This window comes from Myxocyprinus asiaticus, chromosome 5 (assembly GCF_019703515.2).
Source record: "Myxocyprinus asiaticus isolate MX2 ecotype Aquarium Trade chromosome 5, UBuf_Myxa_2, whole genome shotgun sequence".
In the NCBI taxonomy this organism is placed as follows: Eukaryota; Metazoa; Chordata; class Actinopteri; order Cypriniformes; family Catostomidae; genus Myxocyprinus; species Myxocyprinus asiaticus.
In genome coordinates this window covers 28,792,730-28,818,097 of record NC_059348.1, presented here as the reverse complement: position 1 = coordinate 28,818,097, position 25,368 = coordinate 28,792,730, and the positions used below count along the sequence as shown (strand labels likewise).

Below are 25,368 nucleotides of genomic sequence, written 5' to 3'. Positions count from 1 at the left end.
CGTATTATAGGCATACACCATTTAGTTGTTAATCCTGTAAAATGAGATTTATCTGCCTGTATTCATGACAGATATCATTGATATTTTAGTATCTTCAGATTTAGTGTGTCAATAGGAAATATAAATGTTAGACTCCCAAACATAACTTTTGCAAATAGAAAAGATTAGAACAGAAGAACAGGGAGCCCTGCAACAACAAAGCCCCCCACTGAACATCGTGTCTGTCTGAGATTACATAAAGGGACAGAAGCAATTAAGACAGCCTAAATAGATAAAAGAACTGTGGCGAATTCTCCAAGAAGCTTGGAACATCCTATCTGCCAACAACCAAGAAAAACTGTTTCCTGGTGTACCTAGGAGAATTGGTGCTGTTTTAAAGGCAAAGGTGGTCACACTGAATATAGATTTAGCTTTTTTATGTTTACTGGACTTTGTATGACATTAACTGATAAATGAAAACTATTTATTTACGGCATTCTTTTTGAAGACATCCTCACTATGCAACATTTTTCCAAGTGCCTAAAACTTTTGCACAGTACTGCATCTTCCTGAATGGTACAAATTGTCTATTTATATTTGTGTAAACAATTATGAATGGTTTCAAAATAATCAAATCGAATCATGACTGAATTTCAGATTTCATCACTATATTTTAAACGTAATATTTAGACACATTAACAGGCCCTCCTAATCCATTAATAAAAGTGGCATTATTTGTTAAGTCATTAAAACGTAACATGTGGCTAAAGATGCTTTTAAAGCTAAAAATAAAATAATGCAATGGCTGTCAACGGTACATGTCACTTAATTTTGCTTCAGTTCTTGAACACTCACCTTGGCACACCCAGAGCCTCGTTTCTGGCTATGCCACTGCTTCAAAGGTCTGGTCACCATTCACTTGCATGGTAAGGACCAACAGAGCTGAGATATTCTTCTAAAAAATTTAATTTGAGTTCTGCACAAGAAAGAAAGTCATATGCGTCTGGGATGGCATGAAGGTGAGTAAATGACGAGAGCATTTTCATTTCTGGGAGAACTATCTGTAACTATATGTAAATGAACTAAAACCTTGCGTGGCGCATGACTGTTTAGAACTAATATTAACTTCATACTCTGTGTTCTATCCTATCATCACCACAAGATGGCAGTGTTCAACAGGTATGCTCATTATGCTCGGTTTACAGATTTTACCTTTTAAATACGTGGGTGTATATTTTTTGACCAATAACAATCTCGCTAGTTGTGTCCTGCGCCCACTCAATCAATGATGAGATGATGAATTGCTGATGAAATGACATCAGTAGTGGTCGAGTCCCTCAGTACGCCCAACTGATAGGTAGCGCGCAGTACACACGTTTCTCATCCTCTGCAGCGAGGTGATTTTATCTCTCCGACTATCACCTTGAACACATATCCCTCTTCCTACACCAAAGATGCCTTAAATAGCTTCAAGACTAACGATTTCCTGTCCAGTGTGGACAGATAACCTGGCAGCATTAGAAGTTGGATTGCCATCCTGAAATGCTCCAAGTTTCCAGTCAATCAGTTGGATCCATTTATAAATGTAGAGTGGATGGCAAGGAGGACAATAAAACTTCGTTCACATTAGTTAGAGGATAGGTTGTATATCTTATACTGTATATGTCTAAATGTTCGGTACGATGGGGAGCCGGTGGGGAGACTGTCCTCCTCGAGCTCTCTCACAGAGGAGAATTTAGATGGTCCATGATCTCTCAGCATGTATACCTGGGTGAACCGGTCGAACTGTTCTTTCAACTGCAGTTGGGATGAGAACGCGACTGACTGGGGAATCGAGCACCCAGTCAACATATTTCCCATTCCTGTCCTGGTCGGGGTCACCATCACCTGCGTCCTTTTCTTCTTTGCAGGTGTAACAGGGAACCTGATGACCATTTTGGTGGTGACAAAATACAAGGACATGCGAACCACCACCAACCTCTATCTTTCCAGCATGGCCTTTTCGGATTTGCTCATCTTTTTCTGCATGCCCCTGGACTTGTACAGAATCTGGAGGTACCGACCTTGGAATTTTGGCAACATACTTTGTAAACTCTTTCAGTTCGTCAGCGAGTGCTGCACATACTCGACCGTTCTCAACATCACTGCTCTCAGTGTGGAGAGATACTTTGCTATTTGTTTCCCTCTGAGGGCTAAAGTAGTCGTGACCAAGGGTCGCGTGCGAGGGGTCATTTTGGTCCTCTGGATAGTCTCCTTCTTTAGCGCAGGACCTGTATTTGTTCTCGTCGGTGTTGAGCATGAAAACGGAAAAAACTCTTGGGATACTAACGAATGCAAAGCGACGGAATATGCCATTAGGTCTGGGCTCTTGACCATCATGGTTTGGGTTTCCAGTGTTTTTTTCTTCTTGCCTGTGTTCTGCTTAACTGTTTTGTATAGTCTAATCGGGCGAAAGCTCTGGAAGAGAAAAAGGGAGTCGATTGGAGAAAACATTTCGAGTCGTGATAAAAACAATAGACAAACAGTGAAAATGCTTGGTAAGTGTCCGATTTCATCGCCGCTATTAAGTCATTTGCGCACTTTACGCACAAGCGCACCCATTACGCACGAGAAGCACTTGGCACAAAATCGCACTACATCCCAGCACACACTGTAAAATGTTTTGCCAGGTAACCCAAAATGTGCTTAATGTGGCGAACATCTAATGAACTAGTATTATACAGTGAAAAATGTTGTTTAATCTTACTGATTCAGCCTGACAGCACTACACCAAGTAAAGTAGCCTAATTTTTCGGGTCAGATCATGACGAAAAAGCTCATATAGTTAGCAACCACACATTTTCTCTTGTTACAGTGTAGAATAATATTGTTTCTTAATGTGATATTTGTGCATGAAAGGGTTTGGACAAAGAAAGTATTCTTCATGAATAATAAATGCTAATTTTGTTAATGGCACAGTGTTCACAGAAAAATTTAACTCTGCCATCATTTACTCACCCCATTTTGTTCCAAATCTTTATTACTTTCTTATGTGAAACACAAAGGGAGATATTAAGCATAATGTTAGCCTTAGTCACCATTCATGTTTGTAGTATGGAGAAAAAAAAAAAAAAAAAGATGCAATGAAAGTAAATGGTGACTGAGACTCACATATTCTTCTGTGTTCAGACTAACATGCAAGTGAGTAAATGATGACAACATTTTTATTTTTAATTGAACTACCCCTTTAAGAATATTTCAATGAAAACACTCTCTCACTCATGTGCACACACACACACACACACACACACACTCAGTTTTGTGTAGAGCAGGGGTGGGGAATCTTTTTCCCATTAGGGCCATTCAAGTATTTACGAAATATCCGCGGGCCATACAATTGCCTGCAATTTCTGATTGTGAGTTTAAATTAACGTACGCATTCTGTTACATGCTCACGCGCCAAGAAAAACACTAAAAGTTCTGTCTGTTATACAATATTTTGCATTGTTATCATTTAAAATTATTTTTAATCATTATTTAAATGTAAAAAAAAACATTTATCCCCTTTTCTCCCAATGTGGAATGCCCAATTCCCACTACTTAGTAGGTCCTCGTGGTAGCACGGTTACACACCTCAATCTGGGTGGCGGAGTACAAGTCTCAGTTGCCTCCGCCTCTGAGACAGTCAATCCGCGCATCTTATCACGTGGCTCGTCGTGCATGACACTGCATGTGGAGGCTTATGCTACTCTCCGCGATCCATGCACAAATTACCACACGCACCATTGAGAGCGAGAACCACGAGGAGGTTACCACATGTGACTCTACCTCCCTAGCAACCGGGACATTTTGGTTGCTTGTTGCTTGGGAGACCTGGCTGGAGTCACTCAGCACACCCTGGATTCGAACTCGCAACTCCAGGGGTGGTAGTCAACGTCAGTACTCGCTGAGCTACCCAGGCCCCCCCATTATTATTTATTTATTTATTTTTATTTATTTTTTTTTTACAGGTAATTGAATCAGGGATATTTTTTCTCAAATGGCCTTTTGGGCTGTGTAAAAAGTTCCCCACCTCTGGTGTAGAGTGAAGTTAAGCTTAGACAGCTTCCCTGTTTCACTGTTGCGGTGCAACAGGGTGCTGCAAAAGTTGCTAGGATATAAGGGTGAAAAAGCCATTTCACTCTGTTTAATAATTGTTTTCCCCTCTCTCTAATAGCTGTGGTGGTGTTTGCCTTCGTGCTCTGCTGGCTTCCCTTTCACGTTGGACGCTACCTGATCTCCAAATCTACAGAGATGGGCTCTCCACTCTTGTCTGTCATCAGCCAGTACTGCAATCTCATCTCCTTTGTACTCTTTTACCTAAGTGCAGCAATCAACCCTGTTCTATACAACATCATGTCCAAGAAGTACAGGATGGCAGCTTGCAAACTTTTCGGACTGCACCATACTCCACGAAGAACCACGTCAACGGTCAAAGGAGAAAGTTCCCCGTGCTGGACGGAATCTACTGTCAGCTTGTGACTGTGAGAGACTATCTTTCCATTAACAGCCATTCTAGACCTTTCTGCCATGATCATTGGCACGTTCACTACACACTTGGGGATTTTCATTGGGTACGATGACAGTCCCATTATTAGACTATAGATCAGCATTGATGTCTAATCCATTTTCAAACATGTCGCCTCAACTGATCAGGGAGTAATTTAGAAAGATTCATTGCCTCTCTTTCTTTAATAGCCATTTGACTAGCCAACCTTAACATTTATCAGATGCCTTGATGTTTTACAAATATATGTTTGTAAATAGACAGATAGGAAGAGAGAACTTCAGTTGCCTTAAATCTAAATGAAATCTGGAAGACAACATAGCACTGTAGATACAGCAGCATTCTCCTGCTCCCAACTACAGGGACTGCAGAGGAAATGCCTTTCATGTGTATTGTGTGCCTGAATAACTACATGCCATGCTCTCTTTGCAAGTGTTTTCCAGTATCTGACTGTGTGCACAAGGCTCTACTCCAGACCTCAAGGAATACTGATATACAGATCCCAAAAGCTTTTGAAAAAAAAATCAATAAATAAAGCCTTCAAAATTGCATTGGCTCATTAAAAATTTCTTGAGCTCTCTTTTTTCTCAGTGTGTCATGTCCTAAAAATATGAAATCTATTGTTTATTTTAAAACCATTCCAATAACTGTTTTGACTGTATATCTGTGTTAAGTCCTTTTGCCAGAAGTTGTATCTGTTGTGGAAACTGCATGTCTCTTGTATTCTAAAATGATGTACAGGTATATAAACGTGCATACTGTATGTGTACATTGTAAAATATGTAAATATACCCATGTTCCTTGGATTTCCGTTGCATTTGGGGGCTTTCTTTTGTGAATGTTGGTTTGACGATACGGCAGGATGACACTGTCCTCTAAGCTCATGAAAACATGAATCTATTATATTGTCTACACTATACAGTATATACATACATGACATTCGGGACAGACAGACAGATAGATAAACCTAAACATAGACATACAGACTCAGATCTTTAGCTACCATGGGTTTTAAATAAGCAATAAGGTAAATAATGGCACTCTTTCTTTGGCATGTTCATTTGAGATTTTACATTTGTTCTTCATTTAGCTCTCCAGTGGTTAATCAATTTAATGACATCTCATTAGAAATCCTGGATTTTTTATTTCCTGTGTCCATGTTTAAAGACTGACTGCTGGAGTTTTATTAATGTCAGTGCAAGGTCAGAGTCCCAGGACTGCAGAGAAAGAGAATTAAAGAAGAGAATAGTGTTGTAAATCACTCAGCTCTTCTTGTGAAGTAGAAGGTGATGCTTCAAAATTAGATTTCACACCACCATTATGTACCACACCTGTCTGCAATTACCATAAAAAAAAGAAAAAAAGAAAAAAAAGATAGAACCACAGTCTTGTTCTAGAGGGTGGTGTAAATACTCTTTGTGTGTCAAATATTGAATCTGCATTTCAGGTCAAATACATGGGAGACCAAACACGGACAAGCAGCATTTGATGTTTGTGAAATTAAATGACTCTTGCATTTACAGGCGCAGGGTAATTAATGTCTGTATAAAGTACTGACTGAAATAAAATATCCCCTACATACCGTACATACAGATGTAGTGTTCTTAGTCATGCCAGTACAGCAGACTGAAAAGTGAAACTGAAAACTGAGAGAGAGAGAGAGAGAGAGAGAGAGAGAGAGAGAGAGAGAGAGAGAGAGGAACTTTGGGATATTGTAACTTCAAAATGAATAATAGTTTCAGGTCTATAGGAAAGCAGCACCATCATTGAAGGACCTACTAATCATGGCATGAATCAAACATCCTGACTGAAATAAAGCCATTTAAAGATCAAGCTATTAAAGCAGTGCACCTTTTCTCCAATGGAAACAGAGAAAGACAAGTGCTTTGCTTTTCAAGTCAGTCGGTATCAAAGTCTGGTGAAAATCTGAGCTGATATACTTGAAAAAAGAATGGGGAAAAAGTCTTTCATTTTTAAATTGTACATTCCCTGATGAAAAATAAAGTAAAATCTGCCTAAGCCTGTTGGCTGGTCTTAGTTGGTTTAAGATTATCTCCCAGCCTGGCCATGCTAGTGCTCAGCTGGTTGGCAACCTGGTCTTCAAGACTGATCAGGTGAAAAGTGCCCAAAACCCCTCGAAAACCAGCCAAATGAGCAGCCTGGCCAGCTAAAATCAGCTTAACCATCTTAGGCTGCCTTTTGATGGTTTTTCTTTTCAGCAGTGTTGTGAATCTTGACATATTTATTAACCTCTTTCTAAATGAGTAGCTACTTTACTTTATTCAAGTAATTTATTTATAAGAGGCACTTTATGGCTGTGGATTGGATTTGCACTTCAATTAACACAACATCTTTCCAAGTTTAAAAGATACGCACAATTTTAAGATAGCCTTTCAATAATTCCCACGTGATGAGGTTTTACGAATGTGGATACAAGCTGAAGTTAGCATTGTTAAATACAGGATCCAATATTTTGCTGCTCAATATGTTAAGCTGAGATTCTCAGGACATATCAACACTGATCTTCACCATTCAGCACATGCAACAGACACAAAAATGACTGAGTGACTACAATCATTCAGTCATAAGCTTTATTTGATGTACATGAAAAAGCTTAAGATCTCAGATAGAAAAATCTGTCAGAAAAAAAAAATTAAAACATTTATTGGGTATAAATATATTACATACACGCTACAGATACAGTTGAGTCTTACATACATAGGGTAGTATTTGCAAAAATCTATACATTAACATTGATATGGCAGTTTCTTTTATATATATGCATATGAAATTATCTGACATTTACAATACAAGAAAACAATGTATGACTTTAAAAAATTGTAGATCATGACAAGCCTGGAATGTTTTGTATATTTTTTCTCCTTTTCTTTCTTTTTTAAACTGTGAGGTAAAAATATATAATTTTTGGAAAATAGTTGGAATACACTAGCGGTTTCTATATATTTTTCTTGGGAGAACTCTGAGAATGGATAAATCTCCAAACCATCATTTTCTAATTCTTTTTCATACTGTATTTAAAATAAAGCACAAATAAAACAGAAATAAAACAGAATAAAATACAACATAAAAACACAAAACAGTACTTGGGCCACAAAAATTTGTGTTGTTTAATTATTATTATTTTACAAGGAAGAAAGAGTGGGGAAAAAAAAACATTGAAGTCATGGGGGGGGGGGGTATTCTTTCGACATGGTACTTTTAATTAGAAAACAATAGCAACACTGACTAAAAAATACAGTTTCATTAAGATAAATCTAATAAAGATTAATGTTTTGCTTTAAAAAGTGCTTCATTTCTGTTAGTTGTCATACTATATATCTATATACCTCTCTATATAATTCCATAGCAAATATACTAGAATAAGTTCACTATTGCGCTATGACATGTCTGAAAAAAAAAAAAAAAAAAAAAAAAAAATGGAAAATGAGAAATGTCATTTGTCTAAAAACAGTTTGATTGTTTTGGTTTACTTTCAGTGTGAAATAGCATGTAAAATTTCACCTCAGAAGTATTATTCAAATAATGGCGCAATAAAAAAAAATAAAATAAAATAAAAAAAATAAAGTTTAACTAAAAAGTATTTTTTTCTTTTTCAAGAAAATGGATCCAGGATTTCTCAAGTAACCCTTTCAATTAAAGCAACAATGTGGACAAGCCTCCACTTTGGCAAACAGTATGATAACAAGCTTCATAACACTCTTTAGCAATACCAAACGTAGCTGCGCACGGTGTCCAATTACACTCTCTCTCTCTCTCTCTCTCAAAAAAAAAAAGAAAGAAGGTTAAACTTGAGCAAACTAAATTTGCTACAGTCTTCAATGAAAAGACAACTAGCTGGAGTTGTGGCACTTTCTGACAGGAGATGAATATATGGTTATATATAAATGATTCAGCATGGTACATGCTACATGTTCCCAATTTATGAAAGAAAACAACCAGAATTATGAATGAAAGGAATGCTGGCCTTAATCGGTAATCTACCACACATAAAAAGAAATTATAGAAAAAAAAAAAAAAAAAAAAACATGCTACAAGAGAAAAAAAAATAGTATATAACTACATCTCTTAATTTCTTGAAAAATAAATAAATGAAGATTGCACTTTAATTGCCATTTAAAGTACTGTATGCAAGATAGTATATAAATAACCCTAAAAAAAGAGTGATACCTCACTTTCCCATTAACTTTGGCAAAGGTATACTGAGCTAGTAAACAATTCTGCTTACGGACAACTGGAGCAAGGCACAGCTTAGGCGAGAAAACAGATCAAATAAATGCATAAAAAAACTGCAGAGGCAGACAACGGAATGATGCTACCATAGTGATGACAGCAATATCATATTATTCGGTAAAGTTTAGTGTTTGCAGCACTCTCTCAGAAACACAGTATTTAATTCTTCACCTCTGAAAAGTCCATGTCCCTGAGGTATAATACAGGCTGTCAGTTGGGGGAAGAGGTCTGTCTAAACCCCCCCCCTTTTCTCCTTTTAGAAATCTTCCCTAGAAAACTGCTCTGCAAGTGTAATGTTGGAGAAACTCTTTGGATCAATGGGATCTGCTGGTTTGTACCTTTACTTGGCTAAAGATGCACTGCAAGCACATCAGGCTGTTTTGGCATGAACATCAGTCATCGTTAAAAGGTGCAGCGTGCGGAGGAGTTCACTGCTGCATTGACAATAATGTTGATAAAGCACCTTAAAAATTTCCAACTGGCTTTCATGGATTAAAAGAAAATGAAACATTCAATACATTGAAATGCAGGGCCATTGTGCCCTGCAAAGCAAAACACAGTAACTACACTTTTTTTTCCCCCTTTCAAAATTGAGTTACAGTATGACCAAAATCAGGTCTCTTACGTCTCCTCTTTGAAAAACGCATGTTTGACATTTAAAAATTGCAAGACATGCATGTATATAAATGAAACTTATATTACAGTGGATATTATTGATAAAAAGTATGAGGTGAATCAGATATGAGTGTTTAGATGTAGGTAAGATGTCCGGATATTGGATATGAATTGGATCTAGAGCCACCTATTAAAGTGAATTGGCTGACAGTCTAAAGGTGGCCTTAGGGGGCGTCCACACAGAATGCATTTTACATTCATATGCAAAGTTGTTTTTTAATTGTTTTTCCGCGTAAACATGTGACACGAAATGACGTGGTTGCTTCAGAAAATGTGCTTTTCGTGTCACATTTGCTTTTTCCACACTATCGGTTAGGGTAAGGATGTCTGTTTTGTTTACCTCTCATTTGCTTTTAGGATTGGTATTGATTAAATTTAGGCTAAAGTCTAAAGGTTAAGAAGGTACGTTTTAATCATTAAAACTTCCATCTAATATTTATCTTAAAAACCATTTCACTCGCTTTTGGCGCCCCCAGCTGAACATTTCACTGGGAAACTGCAGCAAAATGTGTAAAAAAAATATGTCATTTTGTTTTGCAAAAATGTTGCCACGGTCATGTAATGTTCATGAGAACAGGCTGGATTTGGCTCGACTATGCTCAGATTCAGAGAAAACTATATCCTCTATATAAAATTGCATATAAACTATACAATCCATACTAAATCCAAGTAACTTTAAAGCCATTGTTCTCAATTTCAGTGCTAGTTGTGAGGCGTAATGGTTACAAACGCAATTCACAGAGTGAGGATCAGAAAAACAGGCTATGTCGGTTTCACAGCTACACATTGGCCATTTTGACTCCCGCCATCGGCTGGGCTCTGGATCAACAGACACCATACAGAGCCCAAGAATCAGTCTACTGAGAGGGCGACATGAGCCTAGCCAAGTCGTTGAGGGGGCAGGAAGGCGAAGAAGTAGCCTTGTGTGACATGCTCAAGCATGCAGACTGCACCTTAAGACAGACACCCTAAGACCACGTGGCCAGTCAAGGTCGGGACAATACAGCATCCAAAAAGCGACCCATTCTCTTCACTGGGAGGGTGTGTGGTGGCAAAGGGTTTTGCAACCAAACATGAGTGGCACATCAAACTTCCTTACCCTCAATCGCCACCACTACTGACCACATATTTATAAAGCACCATAGATTGTGAACTGACACGCTCCGAAAGAGATATCTACTTCAAACTCACTGTTATTTATATTACAATTCCTCTATAAAATCTTAAAGATTTATATTTATATCTATATATTAGGTAACTGATTCCGTTCTTAGGAAAAACAAACACACAATAGCAGCATCACTTCAACCACACTTGGTTTGCAACTTGCTTTGGCAGCTTAATGCTTAAGGGGGCTTTACACCAGCCTTGCTACTGTAACAGTATTTAGTGTTTCTATTGAGGTGATGCATTCTGTAAAGCACAAAAAATGTGAATATCACATGATTATTTAAAACAGCACTGAATGAAATGTGATCAAGGGATATTACCATTTATACATCAGTTCAATTCGGTCCTTGGATCCGACTGGACAAGTGGCATTCCAAGGGTGCTGATATTTAGTATAACAGGGATGTGTCATTGTTTGTGAAAATAGACAAAATAACAGGCCATCTTGTGTCTGAAATGTAAGTTACTCTATATAAACTTCTCGTCTGTAGAACTGTGATATTACCATGTGTATCTTGATAAAGCTATGATTACAACAACTTGTATATGGCAGTGAAACAAATGCCATGAAGCACACTTGTATACAGCAAAGTAAGGCCAGCTGAATGTGGAGGAAATACGATACATTTTCCTCCAAACAAATACTTAAAGGGATACAAAAAATGCAAACATGCAAAACAGGCTATCGCACAAATTTTGGAAGGCTTGATAATGTGATTTTGCTTCCCTAAGGTGCGGAAAAGAGTTCAGGCTTCCACAGAGCAAAATCCACACACTGTAAAAGAGTGTGTGAAACAGCGATGCGCAGGCAGCACGGAGAAGGAAGGCATTGTAAAGACGAAGAGACTGAGAGAGAGGATGAAAAAATAGACCCAAAGACAATAAAGAGAGCCTGTATACATACTCAGACAACAGTACGTTGCATCAGATATATACCTTAAGTGTTTGTGTGTGCCACTCAAACGTTAATGTTTTCTTTCTTGGCTGGCTGCTGTTTCTGTTTTTTTTTTTTATTAATCTCTCACTTCATGAAGAAGTATTCCACCACAAAAGCGATGAGGAAAGAAAGGGCTGCAAAAGCCCCGACTAAGACCGCTGCAAAGCGTTCGTCTGTGGCAAACATGCCGATGGGCTTGCTGATCTCCATGGAGCTGAGCTCTCCGGGTAGAGCGAGCTCCGTACGGCGCAGTGTGAAGTGTGAGGATGGGCTGAGGGGTCCACACAGCTCCTGAGTGCTGTCATGGCAACGGCGGCACACGTACACGCGGAACCGATAGTCTGTGTTATTCTGCAGGCCCGAGATCTGGAAGGTCGTGTCCTTCCCCTTATACAACTGAAACAAGAGAAAGAAAGAAGCTTTTTGAGAAAGACGACTTTATATGTTCAAACACTGAGGAAAAACTCACTGTGGACACCATCAGGAACAGTTAATGTGCTTTTAAGTTGTACTGTTGCAGATCACTTTTGTTCAATGCTTGGTTTACATCAGGCAATGCTTCTAGAGACCAGCAAACTCAAAATTAGTTTTTAAAGGGCAGCTCTGCTTTTGCAGAAGTCATTGATTCACATACTTTTCCACCCTGTACACTAAATGTTTACATGATGTGTTCAAGAAAGCCATGAAAATGTCATTGTTTGTGTGTTATTTGTTTAGGCAGACTGTGTTTGTCTATTGTTGTCAATTAGTTGACAATGACCAATTTTATGCAGAAATCCAAATAAATCCTAGGGTTCACATACTTTTTCCTAAAACAGTTCATGTATTATGATATATAAGAGGATAGTTAAAAACAACAACATGAGACATTAAAAACATTATTGAGGATAAAGGATGTGAAGCATTTACAAACAGCAATATATGGATGAGCAATACAACAACATTATATACTAGAGCACACCCTGAGATTCGAACTAGCGAACTCCAGGGGTGGTAGCCAGCGTCTTTTACCACTGAGCTACCCAGGCCCCAAATATGTATGTTGAAATTAACCAAGATTAATAAGTGCTGTACATGCACTGTTTATTGTTAGTTCATGTTAATGTACTCAACTAATGTTAATGAATACAACCTTATTTTAAACTGTTGCCAGCTGATTAAAATGCAGAATAGGACTTGTATGTGGGAGGAAAACTCCTCTTTTGATGGACACAACAAAAGAGTTATCATATGTGGCTGCTTTTGGCTGCCAAACAATAGCTGTTCATTTCATTGGAAAGCCACCCACAATTTGTAACCTTCCTTATTTACCACTACGATAATGGACATTTTTCATTTGTTGACATTGTAAGAAAAATCAGCCATAAGAAGCCAAAATGTGCCTGAGTTGCATATCATCACGTAGCGCTAATACCACAGCTAAGCCAGGAGCTAAATATTGAGATCTTCAATGTTTATTCCAGTAACATGGATAAGGTGCCACTGCACGATCGGTTTAGACACGTTACATCAAGACTAGACATTCTGAATTGTTTGAACTGAAACAAAACTTAAAACTTGGAAATCCAGTGTCAACACTGCTTTAGCTTAACATTAATCCAAGACACTTTGTGGTATATTATTCCTCATGAAAAAAGCTGCATCTGAATAAATTTTTTAGTACATTTTTGCTCTCTCTTCAAACGTCGATTGCATGAGAAAACGTAAATGTACAAAGATTGATCCAGGAGTCCACAACATTTAATACTGAGATGAAGAAAAAATATCCCAGCTCATAGTGCACAGCAGACTCTGGCTATTGTTGATTTCGATATAAAATAAATAAAATAAATAAAACAAACTGCTGACTTTTCAAATATTCCAAAATAAGTTTTCCACAAATGAAATACACAGCCTACTGTAAGTGCAAATATTTGAAAACTGTTCCCCTCAGCAGTATAGTGCATTAACAAAGATAAACTTAATCTAAGTTGTCTCTAGCAACGCTTTCTGACAGCTAGTATTTCATTTTTCCATTTGCATCTAAGTGTTTATGGAAGAGAGTGAGAGAGAGTGTGAGCATGTAGGAGGAATAAAACCGAAGCCATCTGAGTTCTGAAGAGGATCTAAAACTCAGAGAGGAACAGCCTCCATTAATGCATGCTGGCAAAAAACAAGCTAAATTGACTAAAATAAAACAGAAGATAATAAACAACAGTTTGTTCCGGTCTACTAATTTAATGGGAAAATTAGCAAAAGTGCTGATATTTGGTATAATGACACATTTATAACGTTTCACTCCACTTGTCTATAATTACTACTATACATATAATTTAACAGCCTGATGTCATTAATATATGTAGCACGTTAATATTTGTAACATTAAACACAAATAGACACTAAAATGTACAATATGGATGTTTGAAAGCATCTAAAACGTAAACATTTTAAAATATTTACAGCTTTAGAAACGTAAAATATTGACAAATCCATTACAACTACATTTGAATACGCAAATCGATTATAAATACATTTGTACATTTTTACTGTTTTATAGATATTTTAGATCCCTTAACCCTACCCCATCCTCTAAACATAACCACATTTCAACAATAAAAAAACATGTAACAAGTAGATTAATGTACAGTAGCAATAATTTGTTAAAATATATTCATTTATATATATTTAACAGCCGCTAATCCTACACCTTCTCCTAAACCTAACCATAACCATTTATTAAGCATATAAAACGCATAACAGGCAGATACATTTAATCACAATAATTTATTCAGAAAAATGGCAAAATTCTGTACAAAAGTAGTCCAAAGTGCGATGCGCTGCATCCGATGTGCTCCCTGACAGCATACAGTAGCTTTGTGTGAGGTGTAGAGTGACATTTAAAATATTAATCGTTGTAAATCTTCTGATGCACTCTAGAACAGCGCTGTCATATCTCATTTATACATATACATCGCAGAATATGGCATGTCGCAAATGGTCATGAGACACTTGAGAGCCAATGAGCATTCGACACTGCCGTAAAACCGCTGGTCGTAATGCTTGAGGCGGCAGTTTTTGAATTTTGAAAATGAAACCAACGCGGGTTGACTGACGGTTACAACGGGTATGACGGTTGATGGAGATTGAATAAAAGGCTTGAATTTGGGTCTGTTCTTCACAGAAAGCAGTCTGAAGATTTGGATTATAGTTAAATTAATTTTATTATTGTTTTATGGTGCTTTTTGTGGTTTATTTTGTTTTTTGGCATATTCTGAAAACTCCTTTTGTGTCCCATGGCAAACAAAAATAAAGTAAAATGTTTAATAAATGAATAAACAATTACAGAGTTTTTATTCATTTTAACATTTTAAAGTTTAGTCTTGGTTAAAGTGATATAATCATTTAAAACATTGTATAGGGCAGCAGAAATCACACAGAACTGAATTAAACCATTAAAATGTCATATTATAATGTCAACTGCATTAAATAAATGTGATGGCATTTAATTAATCTCACTGATTATAAATTAAATGTAATTAACTGATTAACTATGAAATATTCAATATTAATCAATTTAAACAGTACACGTAAACATTTGTACGTTTCTATAGGTGTCAATACGTAAAATGATGACGTTTACATGCTGTCGTTTCGGTGTCTATGCAAATGTAAGAGAATGTACAGTACGTTTGTTAGAACCAAACTTTACATAAGAATATATATCAATTCTCATGAGATCATGTTGAATTTCAACTCTATGGTTCATAACATCGTAACTAAACAATTTTTGCTAGCGAAACAAATATGAACAAAACAGCTTGCCATATTGTGTCTGAAATGTCAGTTACTCTAAATTTAATTCTTGTTTATATAACTATTTTACTGTATAAGTAAATTCACAATTGTGCTATTGAACTGAATATCTGCACAGATTTGATTACCTATGTTCGAATCATAGCCATAGTAATATTCAGTATACCAGCATTATTGCATGTGTGATATTGCTAAACAGCTAATAAGGCTGTAATACTGTGCATTTACAGAAATTCATCACCGCAAACTAAAATGATATGGCGAGACATTTGATGATAATCTGGATGTGGTTACACAAACTTTCATAATGCAGGATAACATGTAAGTGAACTCCATTAGCTGTACAATTAGGTGGGTGAAAATTATCTGTCTGGGATAACACTGAGAAAACGTACACAGGCTCTGTAAATCCTATTGGTGTCGGATTCCTGCTCAGTCTATAGATTTGTGTGTATTTCATGTAATAGCAAGATTAAATGGAGACAGAGAGAGCTGTGCAGACTGTATCCACAGCCTCATCAACACAAGAGTACACACAGAGATTCCAGAAGCAGTGCAAACAGAAGGCAGAATCTGTTGCTATTACACACTGACATGATGGCTCCACGCTCCACATGGACTTCTGCTCACTTCTCACGCTCATTACTTCTCACATCCATTTCCCCTCACATCCATTTGTCCAGACAGGACAAGGCACACATTAGCATAACAACTGGAAACATTTCAAGAACTCTGCCTTACAATTTTTGGAGGGTTTAAAGTCAGAAATGTGAAGCTAACAATTTTATAAAAGCACTTACAGTCCATTAATTCTTCTGTTGAAACTCATGTCTTATTTGAGGTTGAAAGTTGTTTAAACCATTGTTTTTGAGGCAGACTACTAAATTACCGGGATTGCAGGGTTTAAAAGTTGTAAAATCTGAAAACTTCACACCAAAAGGGTTAGAAAGCCATTTTATCACACTTAAATCATATTAACATGCATAAAGTTTACGTCTTGTGGCTATACTTTTGCAAACAGTGAGTATTTTAACGTTTACGGATTGGTCACATTCACTTCCATTGTATTGTAAGTGCCTCACTGTAACCCAGATTTTTGCTTTAATCCAGCAAGAGGAGGAACAAGTTGAAATTTGTTTTTGTGGTAATCAAGATTATGCCACAAATGCTGCTGATTGAGCTTAATTGTATTAAACCTGGAACATTCCTTTAAGTTTATTATTCTTAAGGGGTTTCCACTGACTTGCGTCAGCATTTCCGAATACATTCATACATTCACAACTCTATGGAGTGACGCATCAGCTCCAGCGTACCCCCGGCGCTGGGGGTTCAAACTATTTCAACTTTGACCCCGTTGCCCCTGACCTTTCAAAATGGCAGCCAATGATCCCCAGATAATTCAGATGATGAACCAGTAAATGGGCGGTGCCAGTGCTAAAATGAAAATGAGACGTTTTCTGCATTGATTTTCATGTGGAGATCAAAGCAGCGTTTGATGCTGTTGAGCGTTGTGTTGACACCACGATGCGAGTCATGTGGAAGCCCCTATACCCCATTGACAAATGGTTTAAGACTTGATTTATGCATAAATCTAACAAAATTTGGTCCAGTTTATGCTTACAACAAGAAAAAAAACAATTTATTATGAAAAATGAACTAGTTATACAGATATATTCTCAGAAAACATGTCTTAATATCTAAAAACCTTATAAAGCTCAAATTTTGCTTCACAAGTAAATTTATTCTGTTTTGAAGGTAAAGTTCACCCAAAAATCATTAATATGAGGATGTTTTCACGTTACTCCAGAACAGCCTGAACTCACAGTGAAATTGAAAAGTGTAGGTCAACTTTTCTTTAGCAAAGATCAGTATATGCTTACGTAAATTTAAAACACTGCCCCCAGTGGCCAAAGCGGTAAGTGTTGTAGGGCGTATAGCCACGTGTGAGCTCCATTTATGTCCAGGAGAGGTTGCTGAACAGGATGTAATACAGTGAAGAGGAATGCATATTTTAGGAATGCTACCCCCCAACACAAACCCAAACCTAAACCTAAACCTAACCATTTGTGGAGTAAAAATTAAATGTTAAGGGGGAAAGTGCAACCTCTGAATCACGCTCATCACTGATTAAGCGAATGCGATTACTTCCTAGTTTCAACTTGGATACGAACCCGGGTCTCTCACACTGCTGACGCAATGCGCTGCCGGTCGAGCCACGTGGGAAGGTAAAAACACTGAAACTGATGCAAAAATGTCTGGTAGGAAATGTCGCATGTCAGTGAGTCGGCATAATGTCAGCATGCCGACTTCCTGTGTGATCATGTTGTCCAAACCAATATGACTATGTCTTCTATGGACTGACAGCCTCAGTCACCATTCTCTTTCATTCCATCTTTCCTCCATGAGATGAAAGTGAATGGTGATTGAGACTGCCATTCTGCCTAACATCTCCTTTTGGGTTCCATGAAAGAAGGAAAGGCACGTGGGTTTGTAACAATATAATAGTGAATAAATTATATCAGAATTTTCCTTTTTGGTTGAACTATCCCTTTAAGGATGTTTAGATGTTTTTACTGGAGAACAAGACAAAAATACTGATGTGTCTGATATACAGTTAATGTGCAGTACTCTTCCGTCAGTGATTACTGAGAAATAACTGTGCACGGGAAAGGATTTGAATAGCTTGTTATCGCCATGAATAAAAGCAGCTATGTACTTCCTTGAGAGATCTTATGGCTTTCACAGTAGGTTTTATTTGGTGAATTTATGGTGTACTGGCAGATCCAATAATGTGGCCATTTAACCTAAAATGATATTTCAATTCATAATAGAATGAACAAAAATGTGTGCAATCATGTCACTTGTGAAGTAAATGAGAATTCTACTCCTTTTGTGCCTCCTATGCACCAAATTCATTCAGTCTTTTGCTTGGTTGTTTTTCTTTGCTACCAGAGTATTTTCTGACAAAAGTAGAAAGAAACTGGTAGAAAAAAAAAAAAAAAAAAAAAAAATTCTGACATATGCCTTCAGGGGTGCAAATAAAGTTAGCAATGTAAAAATTAACAAAACCTGTAATTTTCAAAATCTGTTCATCAGCTATATAAATGTCTCAAACTAAATGCATTGAAAAAGCACCTAAAGCTACAATGGCCCCAAAAAGTATTTGGACACCTGTAAGTCACACTTAATGTATGAATGTCACTGAAAGTGGCATTAGAAAATAATGGATGAAGTCAATTCCCCTCAAGTTCACACAGGTGTCCTAACAGAGTAAACAAAGGTGTAGTACTTCACATTAAATATGGACATGTTCTACTGACGTTTGACAACCAGATGATGTCCAAATACCTTTTGTCTTCATTTTCAAAAGTAAAAGTACTATAATGTTTTACAATTTAAAACCTAAAAGTCATCTTTGTGATGAAAATGCTTCAAATGTGTATTTGTACTATATTTCTTTCAAATAAATACCATTTGGTTTGATCTTTGGTTATCAATCATACTGTAAATTTTTAAGTGTGGCCACTGTGATTTCAGATATGAAGAATCTGAACTCACCTGCTTGTATTCAGACTCTCTGGCCACCAGCACCTGTAGGATGTAGCTGATGGGGTCTCCTCTCATTGGTGGAATGCTCTCCCAGCTGACCTCACACAAATTCCCTTCCAATTGTACCACTTTGGGGGCTAAAGATAATACACAAGGTTAGCTATAAACGTTGCATAAGGACCAACGCAATACATAGACACGTGGCATGAAGCAATGTTTTGTTGTACTTGTAAAAGGGTCATTTACCCTTGAGTGCTGGAGGCACAGACTTGGTGGTATGGAAAGTGTGTACTTCAGAGAAAGGGCCCTCTCCTGCATCGCTCACAGCTTGAATCCTGAGACAGTAGCTGCTCGATTCACTTAGTCTCTGTACCTTGTATGTGTGGCTTGGGCCTCTGTAGATTGTGACGAACCTAAAATACACACACACACACACACACACACACACACACACACACACACACACACACACACACATATATATATATATATTTTATTTTTATTTATTTAGACTACCAGTCAAAAGTGTTGACACACTTACTAATTCTTTATTATTGCTGCTATTTTCCATATTTTAGAATAACAGTGAAGTCATTAAAATGATGAAATAGCACCACTGAAGGTATGGGAATTATGTATATGCTTTTAAAATAGTACTGAATGAGTTCCCATGTATGTTAAACACTTGTTGGCTTTTTAACTAAAAACTTATTATTATTATTATTATTATTATTATTATTATTGTAACTTTTAAATGACAAAGTTTCACTTTTAAACTGCCAAAGATATATTCGCTAAAGATAAAAACAAACAAAAACATCAGTAAATCACAAATCATAAGTTAAAGGATGCTATTTTAGTCCAATTTTCGTGTTTGTAGGACAAACAAAGGACATTGTAAACCAGCCACAGACTTCTTAAATCCAATCTAACATTTTTTTTTTTTTGGACTCAATTGCAATAAATTAGGTGGAAATATCTGGCATTGGTAGAGAGCTCTAGGTAACAGCCGCTCATGCCCAATCCCTTCCCAGCAAAACATCAGTCCAACCCCTTGGGTCAAAACGGAGTACAAAGCAACAGCTGGTATTTAATGACTGCTTCCAGAGGCATTTTGCCAATCTCAAAGAATTCCTGCCAGGTTGATGTCGAACTAATGAGACGATGGTAACAAACCAGTGACCCAAAGTCAATACTTAATGTTCTCTGAGGCCTGTCAAACCTGGGCACTGGAAAAAGGAGAAAAATAGCTCTCCTCATCATGTTCGATTTCATGTTGTCTTGGCATCTCCAACCAAAGCTGGCTTGTTTTGGAATACTTTTTAAGTAGCTGGCTAGGAATCACATGACAAACTTCTCCACAGTTGAAGTATGTTCTTTAAGTATGCAGGTGTGTAGATTAAATATATTCCCAAACATATTATATATGCCATGTAGGCACTGTCTTTTGCCCTGTATGTTCTATGACCTATGACGTACTAACAACTAACAACCTAACCCTACCACAGCACAATTTACTGCTTTTTAAACAAGGTCAATTTCACCATGAGGAACAACTTTCTTGGAACCTACGGTACTATATTTGATTATTTATTTTTTTTAACTTATTGATTTTGTCAATAAATTGTGTCGTAGTGTCATCTGGTTGCACACTTCAGAATTTCAAAAGATGCAGTAGGTCATACAGGTATTGTTCACCTAATGTATCATGAAAACAGTGTCGCAGGGAAGTGCACATATTGAGATGGAGGGATAATCCATCATGTGGACGCAAATGAATAGTACTAAACACTGGCACTGTACAGGTCGAACTCCAACATCTGGCACCAACTGGATTATAAAACACAATCCAGAACAAAGGATTTTTTCAAAGGGAAAGAAAAAGACAAATGGAGGGGTCCAAAGAATAGTCTGACACAATATCTGCTATTATTCATTTGACGAAAAGTACCTCTGTGGTTACTATGGCAATCTGACCCGTGATAAGATTCCGGGTGTACCATAGAATGTTCAGAGTCCATTTCAGAGCCATGCTGAATCAATTTTGAACTCATGGTAAATATTTTTTTATCTCTCCCGATTGCGCTCTCTGCATCACATTTTGATTAAGCAACTGAATCAATTATTATTAGCACAACAAAAGACAAATAAATGTTTACCAAATTCTAATGCTCACTGGTAGTGGTAATTGGACCTTAGTGAATACTGTTATTATTCTGCTTTCATCTGAGGTATCCCACAATTAAAGGGTTAGTTCACCCAAAAATCTAAATTCTCTCATGATTTACTTACCTTTAAGCCATCCTAGATGTGTATGACTTTCCTTCTTCAGCAGAACCGAAATAAAAAAAATTATAAGACCATATCAGCTCTCTTTGTCCATACAATGCAAGTAAATGGGTGCCATCGGGCTGCTGGCTGTTTGATGGTCCAAAAGGCATATTTTGGCAGCATAAAATTAATCCACAAGACTCCAGTCGATCAATTAATGTCTTCTGAAGCAAATCGATACTTTTTGTAAAAAATAAACCAATAATTAAAACTTTATTAACTTTTAAAAATCGCTTCTTACCAGCAGACGATCAGAATGCATCACATTATCGTCATGTGACATTAGCGCTATGGTGCGTTCAAGCAAGAAGACAGAAGCATGCACTTTGTTTACAACAGAGGAACAAACATCACGTATGAGTTAGTTTATTTCAAACAGCAATCCAGCGCTGGCCGGAAGCAATGATTTAAAGTTAAAAACTTTTTAATTTTCAATTAGTTTCTTACACGCACCTATGGATTTGCTTCAGAAGACATTAATTGATCGACTGGAGTCGTGAGGATTACCTTTATGTCTGAATGTCACTGAATTAGATACAAAATATCAAACCAAGTGGCATCAGCAAATAAATTATGTCAGATCTTTTCTCAGAACTAAATTTTAACCAAATTTTCAAAAGGTGATTTTTAGTGGATGTGTGAAGTCAATTCCCCTCGAGTTCACACAGGTGTCCTAACAGAGTAAACACAGGTGTAGTACATCACATTAAATATGGACATGTTCTACTGACGTTTGACAACCAGATAACCAGAAACTTTATTATCTTTTAAAAATCGCTTCCTGCCAGCAGTGGATGCATCACGTTACCCTTGCGTGATGTAAGCGCAATGGCACGTTCAAGCGAGAAGTCGGAAGCATTGCGCTTTGTTTACAACAGAGGAACGAACGGCAAGAATTAGTTCATTTCAAACAGCAATCCAGCGCTGGCTGGAAGTTAAATACGTTTTAATGATCGATTTGTTTCTTACACAAATCTATCGATTTGCTTCAGACGACATTAATTGATCGACTGGAGTCATGTGGATTATGTTATGGTACCTAAATAAGCCTTTTGGACTGTCAAACAGCGAGCAGCCTGATGACACCCATTTACTTGCATTGTATGGACAAACTGAAATGGGCTTATAAAAATCTTCATTTCAGTTCTACTGAAGAAAGAAAGTCATACATATCTGGGATGGCTTAAAGGTAAATAAAACATGAAAGTATTTTCATTTTTGGGTGAACTAACCCTTTAAGGTCAAGAAGAAATTACAGTGTGTTACCAATTGATATAACCTGTTTGCAAATACATATGTGACATTTAATTTTGTGACCTTCACTCTCTACACAAAGAATGGTTGAATGCTTGGTTTAAGCCTTATCTTCACAAATATTAATATAAAATGAATTTCTATAATATAGTTGATATTTTTGTTTGTGATTTAAAGCATACCAGCTTCCATATTTTCATGGTAAAAACCAGATTAAAATGTATTAAAAGATATATTGATTAAAACAATTCCCTCAAGGAATTAAAACCACCACAATCCAATAAAATATGCTTCAGAAGCAGCAGACTCTGGCACAAGGCATTTAAAGGGGGATTCTATTTGTAATGTATATATACTACATGGCATTATGTATATGCATATAGGTATACTCTACATTAGGTATTTGGTAATTGAATTTAGTAAAGTAAAATGCTTCAATCACCTCACCCTTTGAAACAAGTTAAAAACATGCTAAAGAGAATAATTAGAAAATTAACCAGACTAACACTAAAAGGATTTTCAAAACTGCTGGTTAGGAATTAATTTTGTTTTGATTAAATTCCCATCTGTCAGGCTTGTTGCCTGATCACAAAACCAGCCAACATGTCACTCAGCCAAAGAAAACAATCAACAGTTACAATTAAATTAAGACATGAGCCAAACTGAGAATCATGTAGGTTAAAAGTTCAGTCTGATTGTTCTGACTGCTGTACAGGTTTGTCTGGTAAACACTTTCTCCTATCCTAGCTTAATTAACTACAAATAAGTCATTTGTAAGTCGAATGCCCCAAAAAGTGTAAAAACGAAATTTTTTGTAACACTATTAAACATTACTCTGTTTGTTTGAGTGTCCTGGCCAGCCGGACAACCCAAAATTGACTTAACCAATGGTGTGAGTTTGAGGTGGGACTATTGGTTTGTTCACTGGCAGGTGGTCAAGGTCAAGGTCAAATTTATTTATAAAGCACATTTAAAATCAACAAGAGTTGAACCAAAGTGCTGTACAAATAGAAAAGCAAAGCCATAGAATTCAATAAACACGATAAATAAATAAAAGAAAACAATACAATTATGACCGGGCTATAGAGTTACAACACACAGAGTAAGAAGTCAGGGTGTCAAGCTCTACTCGAGTTGAACACCAATGCGAAGAGGTGGGACTTCAGCAGCGACTTAAACATTTCTATAGTCTGAGTAGTCCTTATATGGAAAGGTAAGCTGTTCCATAGGTCAGGAGCAGCCAACTGGGGGGAGTGTTCAGGAAGGTGTCTGAAATCAATCATTATATTTGCAATTCCACTTGGTGACGCTAGTGTGACAGAAATTACACATTTTAACTTTAAAATTAGTTATTATAGTACCTTGGTAGCATCCACTGATAGTACACCTAGTCCAAATTAAATAACTGCTTACAAATTTTATTACATTTTTTCTCCTAGCTGTGCATATACTAGGGATACACAAAAATACATATTTTCAAAACCGACTAGTCATTGGGTCTGAATGATTACTTGATAGTCCTAAATAATTTAGGTTCAGCAGAGCCCGACCCGACAGTTTAATAGGGGGTGTTCACTCAGCACAACAGCACTTCTACTAGTTTACTTTTAACTTGATATGTCATCTTAAAAAAAATCAATGCTCATGGCGCAAGACACTGAAAAACAGAATAAGATGCACCCCAACAGCCAAAGACATCCATCTGCATGTGTATGTATAGACCAACAGACAAAAAATGCAGTCTGAATCCAAGGAAGCACAGCCTCAATAAGGTAAGTGGCAGATTAACAAATATATAGGTTAACTATCTATAACCTTTACACAGAAAACTATCATAGTCACCAAAGAAAACTGAGCTCCTTGGATGAAGTATGATATTGGTAACATTGCTCACAGAAAGTTAAAGTCTAAAGCACAGCACGCAAAAAGTCTCCTGCACAAGTTGCACATCTAGATCAGCATTTCTTAAACGATGGGCAGCACAGCCATACATGTTGGGTCACGTTGTGTAATTATTTTCTTAGCAAGAGTAACTGAAATTTCTTAAGAGCAAATGCACTCTGTTCAGTGCACCTTCCATGCTGTTGTGCTGACCGTGACCGTTTTTCAGCTGTTTTTCACAATATAATTTGACTGCGATATCAAGCAAGGTAGAGGCGCAGTCACGTGCAGAAGTGATGAGGCCAACTAGGTCACTCCACTTGACAACACGACACATTGCTGTTAACGTGCACACTCGCAAAACAGAAAGGTGACAAAGAATCAGAAAAAGCGAGGAGTGTCAAAAAAGCGGTATGTGTGCAAGTTCAAAGTACTGAGCCGCTCTAAATAAGACAACATCTCACGCAGCCCACGCAGGTCACGAGAAAGCCACGGAAATTCTGTCAGAACACAACGAAAAGCTCAAGCAAGTCAGGAAAAGAATTGACGTAGCTTTGAAGATATGCAGAAACATGCGAGTACTGTTTATCAAAGTGGCATAAGTGAGTTGCTTACAAACAATCACTCTGTACTGTTGTGTGTAATGTATTATTTTTCTTAGTTCAATATTAAATAAATAGAAAAACAACAGTATGATGAATAATGGTCAGCTTGACACAAATGTATTGATCTCATATGTTCTGTTGAAACTATTATTTACAAATTTATGAACCATTTACCAGTATATATCAAAAACATCAGTTCTGGCAACCAATATTTTCTGCCAAAATACCATAGCATACTTATTGGTACCAGGTCTACTATAAAACTTGAAATTCATATGGTATCACCTTCACCTTCACCTGTAAAAAGCTTGAAGAATCTTTTCCTAACTAAAAGTTTCCATGAGTTTTATCATTTTTTTTAATTATTATTTTACTAACAGTAACTGAAGAAACTATGATATTTTGGGAAGAACCTATGG

At 37.0% G+C, this 25,368-nt stretch overlaps 2 protein-coding genes across 3 annotated transcripts in view; one reads left to right on the top strand and one right to left on the bottom strand.

Annotated features, from left to right (window-relative positions):
- Positions 1 to 1,738: 1,738 nt before the first annotated feature.
- LOC127441524 (growth hormone secretagogue receptor type 1-like) lies at positions 1,739 to 5,197 on the top strand. Its single transcript, XM_051699054.1, has 2 exons — positions 1,739 to 2,516; positions 4,175 to 5,197. The coding sequence occupies exons 1-2, from the start codon at positions 1,739 to 1,741 to the stop codon at positions 4,477 to 4,479; spliced, it is 1,083 nt and encodes a 360-aa protein (XP_051555014.1). The 3' UTR covers positions 4,480 to 5,197.
- Positions 5,198 to 7,089: 1,892 nt separating this feature from the next.
- LOC127441514 (fibronectin type III domain-containing protein 3B-like) overlaps positions 7,090 to 25,368 on the bottom strand; it is a 225,655-nt gene continuing 207,376 nt past the window's right edge. For both annotated transcript variants that reach the window (XM_051699036.1, XM_051699035.1), the window contains 3 exons: positions 19,125 to 19,291; positions 18,888 to 19,015; positions 7,090 to 11,933 (listed from right to left, as the gene is read on the bottom strand). In XM_051699036.1, coding sequence (XP_051554996.1) covers positions 11,622 to 11,933; positions 18,888 to 19,015; positions 19,125 to 19,291 — 607 coding nt within the window. In that variant the 3' untranslated portion in view covers positions 7,090 to 11,621. The remainder of the gene's footprint in view (positions 11,934 to 18,887; positions 19,016 to 19,124; positions 19,292 to 25,368) is intronic.